General features: G+C 43.1%; 1 protein-coding gene across 2 annotated transcripts; it reads right to left on the reverse strand.

Moving 5' to 3' along the window:
• Window positions 1–691: 691 nt before the first annotated feature.
• On the reverse strand, window positions 692–4,985 carry LOC123166337 (uncharacterized). 2 transcript variants are annotated; one of them, XM_044584133.1, is made up of 12 exons: window positions 4,689–4,981; window positions 4,210–4,258; window positions 3,427–3,579; window positions 3,039–3,175; window positions 2,903–2,972; window positions 2,597–2,687; window positions 2,441–2,510; window positions 2,214–2,309; window positions 1,796–1,895; window positions 1,611–1,697; window positions 1,339–1,415; window positions 692–1,044 (listed from the first exon to the last, which is right to left on the reverse strand). In XM_044584133.1, exons 1-12 carry the CDS (start codon window positions 4,875–4,877, stop codon window positions 901–903), a joined length of 1,263 nt encoding a protein of 420 aa, XP_044440068.1. In that variant the 5' UTR covers window positions 4,878–4,981; the 3' UTR covers window positions 692–900. The 2 variants fall into 2 exon arrangements, with proteins under 2 accessions (XP_044440068.1, XP_044440061.1); XM_044584126.1 differs by having other exon boundaries at window positions 2,903–3,175; window positions 4,689–4,985.
• Window positions 4,986–13,440: the final 8,455 nt, after the last annotated feature.

The following is a 13,440-nucleotide window of genomic DNA, read 5'->3' on the forward strand; positions in this document are numbered from 1 at the left end:
GTCTCGCACGCTGAGCCGTCTCGATGGGGTCGGCGCAGTGGTCCGGCTCAGGGCCCGGCCCGCCAATCTTGCCAATGAAAACGTGAATTCCGCCGAAGGGGACCCGGTACCCGTACTCGATTGAGCCGGCGTCGGGGCCCCAGCCTGCATCGTTGATGTAGAGCTTGCCGCGACGACTCTTGGTCATCCGGCCCACAGCGTATCCCTTGAGCCCTTCGAAGCTGCCCTTCAAGAACTCAAATCCACCGTGCGCTGGCCCCACGGTGGGCGCCAACTGTCGTGGAATTGTCACGGCAGATGTCCTCGTGCAAGGACTTAGTCGTGGAGCCATCGCCGCTAGGAAGCTTAAAGGGGTTAAACGGGACAAAGGACACGGAGATTATACTGGTTCGGCCCCTTACGTTGAAGGTAAAAGCCTACGTCCAGTTGAGGTGGTATTACTTAGGGTTTCGATGACCAGGAGCTAAACCGCTCTGCTTGGCTATCGATTTGATCTTACTTGTCCTGAACCGCCGCCGGGTCGTCCCTTTATATAGAGAGGTTGACGCCCAGCGGCTCTCAGAGTCCCAATCGGCTTATAACAGTGTCCGGCTCGGACTCTTAACTATTCTTGCCTTACACTACAAGTCTTGCCATAACGGCGGTTTATCACTACGGGCCTTAAGCCGCCTCCGGGTCTTAAGCCCATTACTGAACCGCCATCCTCAAGCTTGGTACTGGGCTTCACGTGATGATCATTATGACATAATCCGGCCCCTCCTGGGCGGGTGACTCTAATGGTTATATCCTCAACAGGTGGCATACTCCTTGAAAGAACAGGATGCAGCTATGAAAGCTCTATTTGAATCACGCAGCAGCACCCCTGTTAATCGGGAAAGAGCTGAGCGATGACATTTTTACTCATGTTTCCAGAGCTGAATAACCCTTCACAGGGCCTACTAAGGACAAGGCTTCCTGCAATGCCTCTAGGAGATATCCTGGATGATCCTCGATGCATACGCGCCCAAGTTCTGATGGTATTTTGCGCAGAACTCTTCCAACAATCTGCACTTAGCAGAAAGAAATGTGAGTGACTGAGAAGATGATGAAGCAGGAAAAAAATACAGGCACACAACATGATGCTTGCCATGCTTTTCTTCTTCTTTGTCATTCTTTTTGGGAATTAGGTTTAGTTTACTACCCTATTGATCGCAAAGCACAGTAAATAGGAACAGAATAATCAGATTATAGAAAAAAACATCACTTGAAAATCGGGATGACAAGGTATTTCTGAAGATTTCATTATAATTCTTCCATGTAAAAAGGAGTTGATGCGGAATGATGAGTTCAAGCTCGAACCTTGCGAGCATAGCCACCATAAGCTATTCCTCCTATTAGAGCTTCCTGGGAACCAACCTTTTCAGTGGTTCTTGTCCCTGAATTTACAAAATGAAATAGTTCTTTCAGAAGGAACGTTTTCCCAGGATAGCAAAACATTTGTGAATCAAAGTAAATTCTAAGTTTACGTTGCTTTATATAATTCAGCTACTGAACACTGTCATATACCAACTGAGCACAAATTTCATAAATATTCTGTGAGATAAGAATTAAACACAAGGAAAAAAAATTACCAGGTAAAGTCCTAGCCTTGAAAAGACCAGCTTTCTTTAAGCAATCTACAGTGTATAAGTTGGTGCCACCAGCCAGCTGATAAAAGCCTTCCAGACAATAGTACAGCAAAATAGACTTAGAAAATTTGAACAATAATATTGCCACAGATATTGCTCAAATATTATTACCAACAACGAGTGTTTACCAAGAGAGCTATCTGGTACTGAAGTCAGATCAACAGCAAAAGAAACGGTTTCCCTTGTTGCACCTCGACCGATGTCACCGCTCATAGGACGACCATCTAACTACTCACATAAATCAAAATAACTGAAATAAGCCTAAAATAAAAGCATGGATATGCTTATAGGATTAGCGGTAGCATAGACCATATGCACGGCGGAGTTCCTATCACATTAAGAGGATTGGATAGAATTTATACAAAATCTGGCTACAAATATAAATGAAAATAAAAGAACTATAAGGCTATCACCAGTTTACCAGTTTGAATAAAAACATAACCTAGGAAATCCCAAATTGTTAAATAAGTTCATGAACAAAGTTATCTGAAAAATACGAACAATGTGAAAGATGCTATTGAGGAATTTGTTCTCTTTAGAACAAACCTGCCAAAGATTATACCCTTCCAGATTCGACTGCATGATCGTGTATATTGCATTCATGAAATCAATTGTTGATGCACCAGCATTAGGCAGGCTTACCTGAAATGTATGAACTTTCTTATTTGTTATACGAGTAACAGAGGGGGATATTTAAAATGAAAAGAAGGAACATGGTGGCACTTCTTAGCATCAGAACTAGCACACATGCAGATTCAGAGTGTGAGGCTTACTGCGACCAACTTCACATTATTGATTGACTCACCCAAGCTGTTCCAGAGAGTATTGAACATATCGATTCCCCTACAGTAAAGGAAAAGTATTGTCACAACTGTGCTACATAACAGAGGAAAAGCAACGAAAGATACACCAAGGAACAGGAAACCCACTTTCCAGTGGTATGTATTTCTATTGCATCAACATCACTCCTTTTCAACAGTTCAGCTGTTGTGGCAGGATCTCGTACATAGGGCATAGCTCCTGAAATGATTTAACCCAAAGTTGGTAGCTTTAATAAGATACACAAAGACAAAGGTACAGGAATGATAAGGTTACCATAAATACATGCTGAGATTACATATGCATGTAAAGAGGGTTATCTGGCAAAAAAGATACAGCTCAATTTAATAGATCATGTAAACCATCCTGATGACTGAAATAAAAACAAATGAAAGAAACAAAAACACAGTGCTCACTTATTCTGTCATAAGGGCAAACTGATAAGCATCTACCGCAACCATAGCATCGTTCCATAATGACACCGCCCTGCACGAGACACGAGATCATGGAGAGATAAAACAAAAGCATAAAAGTAACCAAACCAATAGATACCTCAAGTTTATCACATATTGGATCGGACTGAGCATGTTCTCCTCCAACCATGACCCTCTTAAGTGATATTGCATCAGCAGGACAAACTTTGTCACATGGCTTTGAGCAATCCGGTGGGCAATCTTCAGGATCAAATTCTATGGACAGAGAGGAGTTCATGGCTTCAGACTTTTTTTTTCAGCAGTTACAAAATCCTTCAGTTAAACAGACATGCGGCCAGTCCTGCTAGTGAAAGCAGGAAACTGGCTACATATATTAGAGGTACAGTGGTAAAGTAATTTACGAATTCAAGCAACCATAATTAAATATAAATGTCAAAGAAGACAATCATTTTGAAGTAGCACATTCGCAAATCAAAATATAATAAAGATTACGTTATTTTGTTTACCAGCTTTGCGGAAATGAAGATCTCTGCAATCATCATTAACGCTAACCATCACCCAAGGCCTTTGAACTTCTGGTACAATTGAGGCTGCTACATCAATACCTTCATTCACGGCACTGACTACAGATGCATCTGCTGCACAATCTATGCAATCCACTGCATGCACAAAACTGAGCCATGACTTCTATGTATAAACCCTCGTACATTGATGTAATCACGCCAAATAAGCAAATATAACAATTTCCCAAGCAGACCTTTAAGGTATTCTGTAAAATGCTTTCTATGGCACATCCATTTAATCGAGATGTGAACTACTTGGTTGAACTATCCATTAGGTAACTTCCAAGCCTATTAAAACCCTCACACTTAAAGAAGTCCCTCCATGGATATGACCTTTGCAATATGCATATGTACATATTATCACTATAGTAACACAAAGTTCTAAGCCCTATACATTTCACTTAGTAATCAACCGAATGTAGAATGTACCCATTATTCAAATGAAGAGGGAAATTAAATGAGTTAATGTGTGGCTGAATGCAAGAATGTATAGAACCTTCATGGAATTGCATGATTCTGTTATCTCGGTCACGCGCCTGGGTTCAATAATGATTTGATTTACATTAACGTCTGTTCAGAAAATGTTGAATTCAAGGTAATTCAGTTACCAGTTCTTTATTCACTATGTAAATATTTCATCAGTTGCTAAAAGTATTATTCCGCTGTAGGTGGGAAATGATAAACTTGCGCACCCGGAATTATTACTTTTCAATTAAATATGTATACCTCCAGCAAGCGTGTAGACAAGGGAGAGATTCCGGACATCGGCAGCATCCTACAAGGCACAGATAATGTTTGTGAACTACTCCCAGCCCCAAAGGTTTGGTAATTAACATATCAATTACATCGTCGCCACCACTAGTTCCACTGTACTTCATACTAAAAGATCTCCCAGAGCCTGAGAGTGAGAGCCACAGGAAGACATGAACAACATCCACGAGCTGAACTGCACAGGTTAAATTAACTAGGATTTCTATGTAATACTGCTAATAGAAACACTTCTCCTCCCTGTAATCATAATCATCGATCCATCATCACGAGCAGCCCCTTCCTCTAAAGTATAATGAGCTCACTTAATTACGAGGCAACCCTCAGCCAACGGGGACTAATAAGTAATAAGCAATAACACAACTTCGCAGCTCCGGCGGGAGAGTGCAGTGAAGGAACCAGGAGGCATTTTGCGACGGGGTTCCAGTATGCGGTACCTCGAAGCTGGCGCCGCAGATGAGCTTCACCCAGTCGCCGCGCCGGAGGGCCGCGACCTGCGGCGGGTGGTGGTGGCAGTCTTCGCCGGCGACGCGGATACGCCGGGACGCGGCGACGCGTGAGGCTGCGGCTCGGACGGCGGCGTGCGAGGCGAGGAGAGGCGGCGGCGGAAACGGCGCCATGGCCATAGCTTCAGGCGCGGTGGCGGGATGATATCTGCTTCCCCTGCTTCGCCATTGTGCCTTGAGCGAACGACTGGATTACCTGGACCCGTTCACCGTGAGATCAACGGCCACGATCTGTTAATCTAGGTGCCGAGAAACCTGGCAAGAGTACTGCCAAGCTACTGTCTGTTTTTCTAGTTGGCTCTCTTACTGCTGTTCCCTTGGGGGGGGGGGGGGGGGGGGGGGGGATGCACTTTGTTTCTTTCGTTGATTATAAACTTGAATTTTCGAGTCGAATACAAAGTTTTTTTTTTCGGGAAGAATACAAAGCTATTGCAACATATTATTGATCAATCTCAAGTGGTCAAGCCAACATCAAACAGATTTTAAAAGCATATCGAGTCTCCACCTCTCAGAATATGGCATGAACCTACAGTAAACGAAAGGAACAACTCATATACTTAGTTTCATCGACTTCTCCTCTGTAGATATAAGTGATTAAATGACTTCATCACCACCAATGCCTACGGCTAATTAAGGATTATTTCATTCTTCTGGTATGAACTAAAAGAAAGAGGTTATCGTCGGCTATAAGACGGAGTTATTACATCGACCCCTCCTCATAGACAGTAATTAGGATCAGTTCCAGCCAAAAAAGGATCATGTCCCACAAAAGATATTTTGTGTTATGTACTTGTGTTCCCTTCTCGTTTGACTCTCTCTCATCAATATTGGAATCTACGTTTTTCTTTTCTTTTCATATTCTCCTCTACCTCCATCCTATCGATTGCCTTCCGTCCCTTCTCTTTACACTACTCATGGCCAATGAAGACACCAACTCTATCCTACATCGCACTAGCGACACGTCTAACAACATTTCATCGCTTGGTTGCCTACCACGAAGTGGTGAGTTACTGGCCATGATTTAGTTTATTTTCTAGTAGGTAATATCACCGGGGGTCATAGAACTTGTGCTCGATGTTCAGTTTGGTGCTAGAACTTTAAAAATACAAAATTACACTCACTTAACTTGACTCAAGCGTGCACAAACTAATATGTATTGAATGATTTCCCACCTGTTATTACAGAACCAAAATTAACACACAAAAAAAGAGTGGCCGCCAGGTCTAGAACTCACGAGAGTAGGCAAACAAGTCGCCCTGGCCATTACAACACGCAGATGTTCACGTTTAATTTGGATAACTGAGCTTAATGTACTACAAGAAAGGTGCTCGTGGAGCTCAAATGGGGTATGGCCAGTGCCTTTTTTTAGAAATTTGTAGATCCTATGTATTAAATTATAATTTCAGTAATAAAATAACATTTAGATACTCCCTGTTATAAATATTTGTACATACAAACGAAATAACCCACTTTACAAAAATTCATGTATTATTCTAGAATAATATTTATGAAAAATTTGTATCATTAAAGATATTCATAATTTAGATTTTATTTTTTTATATGAATATTCAGTCGTGTCTAATATTTAAATTGTATTAGTTTTTTAATATAAGTCATGAGTAAAAATAATACACAAGTGAATATTCATAAATATTTAGTAAAGGTTTGTGTTCATCATTTTGTACAATTTAAATATAATCCATGAGTGTATGATTTTTTATCGATTCACTAAACATATTTATTTATTAAAAATCAATGTCCATATTACGTAAATATTTGTATATAATACACAGGTTTATATTTAAATGTTTTTATTCACAACTGATTGTATCTATAATATTTTTAACACACAAATATTTGAACATAATTTTATTAGTTATGTTCTATAAATATCTTAAATGTTTTTATTACTTACATTTTACTAAATAGTTTTTTTATAGAATAGCCAAGTTTATATTTACTAATCATTGTCTATATGTACAATATTTTGAACACACAAATATTTGAACAAAACTTTTTAACTTTCGATTTGCAAATACACATAAAAAAATGGTGCATGCAAAATGGGTCGTAGTATTTGCAGCCCATTTAAGCTCCACATGCGTATGCATTTAGTACATCTAAGTTGTTTATCCATGGCAGACAGGGGATCGTGTTTGGTAGTGTTGTAATCCTGGGACGTGGGTGAAGGAAATATGCCTTAGAGGCAATAATAAAGTTGTTATTTATATTTCCTTATATCATGATAAATGCTTATTGTTCATGTAGAATTGTATTAACCGGAAACTTAGTACATGTGTGAATACATAGACAAAACAAAGTGTCCCTAGTATGTCTCTACTTGACTAGCTCGTTAATCAAAGATGATTAAGTTTCCTGACCATAGACATGTGTTGTCATTTGATGAACGGGATCACATCATTAGAGAATGATGTGATGGACAAGACCCATCCATTAGCTTAGCATTATGATCGTTTAGATTTATTGATATTGCTTTCTTCATGACTTATACATATTCCTCTGACAATGAGATTATGCAACTCCCGAATACCGGAGGAACACCTTGTGTGCTATCAAACGTCACAACATAACTGGGTGATTATAAAGATGCTCTACAGGTGTCTCCGAAGGTGTTTGTTGAGTTAGCATAGATCAAGATTAGGATTTGTCACTCCGTGTATCGGAGAGGTATCTCTGGGCCCTCTCAGTAATGCACATCATTATAAGCCTTGCAAGCAATGTGACTAATGAGTTAGTTGCGGGATGATGCATTACGGAACGAGTAAAAAGACTTGCCGGTAACGAGATTGAACTAGGTATGATGACACGGACGATCGAATCTCGGGCAAGTAACATACCGATGACAAAGGGAATGACGTATGTTGTTATGCGGTTTGACCGATAAAGATCTTTGTAGAATATGTAGGAACCAATATGAGCGTCCAGGTTCCGCTATTGGTTATTGACCAGGGATGTGTCTCGGTCATGTCTACATAGTTCTCGAACCCGTATGGTCCGCACGCTTAACGTTCGATGACGATTAGTATTATGAGTTATGTGTTTTGGTGACCGAAGTTTGTTCGGAGTCCCAGATGAGATCACGGACATGACAAGGAGTCTCGAAATGGCCGAGAGGTAAATATTCATATATTGGAAGGTTATATTCGGACATAGGAGTGGTTCCGAGTGATTCAGATATTTTACCGGAGTACCCAGGGGTTATCGGAACCCCCCGGGGGAGATATTGGGCCTTAGTGGAGAGAGAGGAGGGCCGCAAGGGGTGTCCGCGCCCCCCCATGGCAGTCCGAATTGGACTAGGGGGAGGGGGCGGCGCCCCCCTTTCCCTCTCCCTCTCCTTCCTTTTCCCTCCTGTGGAGAAAGGAAAAAGGGGGGGGGGCGAATCCTACTTGGACTAGGAGTCCAAGTAGGACTCTCCCCATGGCGCGCGCCCCTTGGCCGACCTCCTCCTCCTCCCCTCCTTTATATACGGGGGCGGGGGGCACCCCAAAGGCACACCAAGAATTCTCTTAGCCGTGTGCGGTGCCCCCCTCCATAGTTTACTCCTCCGGTCATAGCGTCGTAGTGCTTAGGCGAAGCCCTGCCCGGATCATATCACCGTCACCATGCCGTCGTGCTGAAGGAACTCTCCCTCTACCCTCTACTGGATTAAGAGTTCAAGGGACGTCATCGAGCTGAACGTGTGCTGAACACGGAGGTGTCGTACGTTCGGTACTTGGATCGGTTGGATCGTGAATGTTGGGGAACGTAGTATTTCAAAAAATTTGCCTACGATCACACAAGATCTATCTAGGAGAAGCATAGCAACGAGCGGGGAGAGTGTGGTCACGTACCCTCATAGACCGAAAGCGGAAGCGTTTAGTAACGCGGTTGATGTAGTCGAACGTCTTCGCGATCCAACCGATCAAGTACCGAACGCACGGCACCTCCGCGATCTGCACACGTTCAGCTCGGTGACGTCCCTCGTACTCTTGATCCAGCTGAGGCCGAGGGAGAGTTTCGTCAGCATGATGGTGTGGTGACGGTGATGATGAAGTTACCGACGCAGGGCTTCGCCTAAGCACTACGACAATATGACCGAGGTGGAAAACTGTGGAGGGGGGCACCGCACACGGCTAAAGATCAACTTGTGTGTTGTGCCTTTGGGGTTCCCCCTGCCCCCATATATAAAGGAGGGGAGGAGGAGGCCGACCAACAAGGGGCGCGCCAGGGAGAGGGGAGTCCTACTAGGACTCCAGTCCTAGTAGGATTCGGCCCCACCTTTTTTTCCTTCTACCGGAGGGGGAAAAGGGGAAGGAGAGGGAGTAGGAGAAGGAAAGGGGGGTGGCGCCCCCTTCCCAAGTCCAATTTGGCCTCCTCCCTTATGGGGGGCGCACCAGCCCCTTGTGGGCTGGTTAGCCTCCCTGCTATGGCCCATAAGGCCCATATCTTTCCCCGGGGCTTCCGGTAACCTCCCGGTACTCCCGAAAAATGCCCGAATCACTCGGAACCATTCCGATGTCCGAATGCAACCTTCCAATATATGAATCTTTACCTCTCGACCATTTCGAGACTCCTCGTCATGTCCGGTCATGTCTACATAGTTCTCGAACCCGTAGGGTCCGCACGCTTAATGTTCGGTGACGATCGATATTATGAGTTTATGTGTTTTGATGTACTGAAGGTAGTTCGGAGTCCCGGATATGATCACGGACATGACGAGGAGTCTCGAAATGGTCGAGACATAAAGATTGATATATTGGACGGCTATATTCGGACACCGGAAGTGTTCCGGGTGATTTCAGAGAAAACCGGAGTGTCGGAGGGTTACCGGAACCCCCCCTCCCCGGGGAACTAATGGGCCACATGGGCCTTAGTGGAGAGAGAGAAGGGCCAGCCAGGGCAGGCCGCGCGCCCCCTCCCCCTTGGGCCCCCCTTTCCTTCTCCCTCTCCTCCTTCCTTCCCCCCTCCTAGTAGGACTAGGAAAGGGGGAGTCCTACTCCTACTAGGAGGAGGACTCCTCCCCTCCTTGGCGCGCCCTAGGGCCGGCCGGCCTCCTCCCTTGCTCTTTTATATATGGGGGCAGGGGGCACCCTAGAACACACAACAGACATTGTCTTAGCCGTGTGCGGTGCCCCCCTCCACCATAATCCACCTCGGTCATATCATTGCAATGCTTAGACGAAGCCCCCTGCACCGATAACTTCATCGTCACCGTCATCACGCCATCGTGCTGACGATGCTCTTCCTCAACACTCAGCTGGATCAAGAGTTCGTGGGACGTCACCGAGCTGAACGTGTGCAGATCGCGGAAGTGCCGTATGATACGTCTCCAACGTATCTATAATTTTTGATTGCTCCATGCTATTATATATTCTGTTTTGGATGTTTAATGGGCTTTATTATACACTTTTATATTATTTTTGGGACTAACCTATTAACCCAAGGCCCAGTGCAAATTGCTGTTTTTTGCCTATTTCAGTGTTTCGTAGAAAAGGAATATCAAACGGAGTCCAAATGAAATGAAACCTTCGGGAGCGTGATTTTTGGAACAAACGTGATCCAGAGGACTTGGAGTGGACGTCAAGAAATCAACGAGGAGGCCACGAGGCAGGGGCCGCGCCTACCCCCTGGGCGCACCCTCCACCCTCGTGGGCCCCTCGTGGCTCCACCAACCTACTTCTTCCTCCTATATATACCTACGTACCCCGAAACCATCCGGGAGCACCACGAAAACCTATTTCCACCACCGCAACCTTCTGTACCCATGAGATCCCATCTTGGGGCCTTTTCCGGCGCTCCACCGGAGGGGGAATCGATCACGGAGGGCTTCTACATCAACACCATACCACAGACCTTCGGGTCCATAGTTATTAGCTAGATGGCTTCTTCTCTCTCTTTGGATCTTAATACAAAGTTCTCCTCGATCTTCTTGAAGATCTATTTGATGTAACTCTTTTTGCGGTGTGTTTCTCGAGATCTGATGAATTGTGGGTTTATGATCAAGATTATATATGAACAATATTTGAATATTCTCTGAATTCTTTTATGTATGATTGGTTATCTTTGCAAGTCTCTTCGAATTATCAGTTTGGTTTGGCCTACTAGATTGATCTTTCTTGCAATGGGAGAAGTGCTTAGCTTTGGGTTCAATCATGCGGTGCTCGATCCCAGTGACAGTAGGGGAAACGACACGTATTGTATTGTTGCCATCGAGGATAAAAAGATGGGGTTTATATCATATTGCTTGAGTTTATCCCTCTACATCATATCATCTTGCCTAATGCGTTACTCTGTTCTTATGAACTTAATACTCTAGATGCATGCTGGATAGCGGTCGATGTGTGGAGTAATAGTAGTAGATGCAGGCAGGAGTCGGTCTACTTGTTGCGGACGTGATGCCTATATACATGATCATGCCTAGATATTCTCATAATTATGCACTTTTATATCAATTGCTCGACAGTAATTTGTTCACCCACCGTAATACTTGTGCTATCTTGAGAGAAGCCACTAGTGAAACCTATGGCCCCCTGGTCTATTCTCCATCATATTAATCTCCCAACAACAAGCTATTTCTGGCACCGTTTATCTTGCAATCTTTACTTTCAATGTTTATCATAAAAATACCAAAAATATTATCTTATCATCTCTATTGGATCTCACTTTTGCAAGTGGCTGTGAAGGGATTGACAACCCCTTTATTGCGTTGGTTGCAAGGTTCTTATTTGTTTTTGTAGGTACGAGGGACTTGCGTGTGGCCTCCTACCGGTTTGATACCTTGGTTCTCAAAAACTGAGGGAAATAGTTATGTTACTTTGCTGCATCACCCTTTCCTCTTCAAGGGAAAACCAACGCATGCTCAAGAGGTAGCACCGTACTTTCGGTACTAGGATCGGTCGGATCATGAAGACGTACGACTACATCAACCGCGTTGTCATAACGCTTCCGCTTTCGGTCTACGAGGGTACGTGGACAACACTCTCCCCTCTCGTTGCTATGCATCACCTAGATGGATCTTGCGTGTGCATAGGAAATTTTGGAAATTACTGCGTTCCCCAACATCATTCTCTAATTATGTGATCCCGTTCATCAAATGACAACTCATGTCTATGGCTAGGAAACTTAACCATCTCTGATTAATGAGCTAGTCAAGTAGAGGCATAGTAGGGACACTCTGTTTGTCTATGTATTCACACATGTATCAAGTTTCCGGTTAATACAATTCTAGCATGAATAATAAACATTTATCATGATATAAGGAAATATAAATAACAACTTTATTATTGCCTCTAGGGCATATTTCCTTCAGTCTCCCACTTTATCTTCATGTGATTTAACACCAATAGTTCACACCTTTATGTGATTAGTTCACATCTCCATGTGACTAATACCCAAAGGGTTTACTAGAGTTAATAATCTAGTTCACATCGCTATGTGATTAACACCCAAAGAGTGATCATGTTTTGCTTGTGAGAGAAATTTAGTCAACGGGTCTGCCACATTCAGAGCCGTATGTATTTTGCAAATTTTCTATGTCTACAATGCTCTGCATGGAGCTACTCTAGCTAATTGCTCCCACTTTCAACATGTATCCAGATTGAGACTCAGAGTCATCCAGATTGGTGTCAAAACTTGCATCGACGTAACTCTTTACGGCGAACTTTTTGCCACCTCCATAACCGAGAAACATATCCTTATTCCACTAAGGATAATTTTGACCGATGTCTAGTGATCCACTCCTGGATCACTATTGTACCCTCTTACCAAACTCTTGGTGAGGTACACAATAGGTCTTGTACACAACATAGCATACTTTATAGAACCTATGGCTGAGGCATAGGGAATGACTTTTCATTCTCTTTCTATTTTCTGCCGTGGTCGGGTTTTGAGTCTTCACTCAACTTCACACCTTGTAACACAGGCAAGAACCCTTTCTTTGCTTGATCCATTTTGAACTTCTTCAAAACTTTTTCAAGGTATGTGCTTTGTGAAAGTCCAATTAAGCGTCTTGATCTATCTCTATAGATCTTGATGCCCAATATGTAAGCAGCTTCACCTAGGTCTTTCTTTGAAAAAAAACTCCTTTCAAACACTCCTTTATGCTTTGCAGAATAATTCTACATTATTTCCGATCAACAATATGTCATTCACATATACTTATCAGAAATGCTGTAGTGCTCCCACTCACTTTCTTGTAAATACAGGCTTCACCGCAAGTCTGTATAAAACTATATGCTTTGATCAACTTATCAAAGCGTATATTCCAACTTTGAGATGCTTGCACGAGTCCATAGATGGATCGCTGGAGCTTGCACATTTTGGTAGCACCTTTAGGATTGACAAAACCTTCTGGTTGTATCATATACAACTCTTCTTTAATAAATCTATTAAGGAATGCAATTTTGATATCCATTTGTCAGATTTCATAAAATCTGGCAATTGCTAACATGATTCAGACAGACTTTAAGCATCGATACGAGTGAGAAAATCTCATCGTAGTCAACATCTTGAACTTGTCAAAAACCCTTTTCGACAAGTCGAGCTTTGTAGAGAGTAACACTACTATCAGCGTCCGTCTTCCTCTTGAAGATCCATTCATTCTCAATGGCTTGCCGATCATCGGACAAGTCCACCAAAGTCCACACTTTGTTCTCATACATGGATTCTATCTCAGATTTCATGG

This window comes from Triticum aestivum, chromosome 1D (assembly GCF_018294505.1).
Source record: "Triticum aestivum cultivar Chinese Spring chromosome 1D, IWGSC CS RefSeq v2.1, whole genome shotgun sequence".
NCBI lineage: Eukaryota > Viridiplantae > Streptophyta > Magnoliopsida > Poales > Poaceae > Triticum > Triticum aestivum.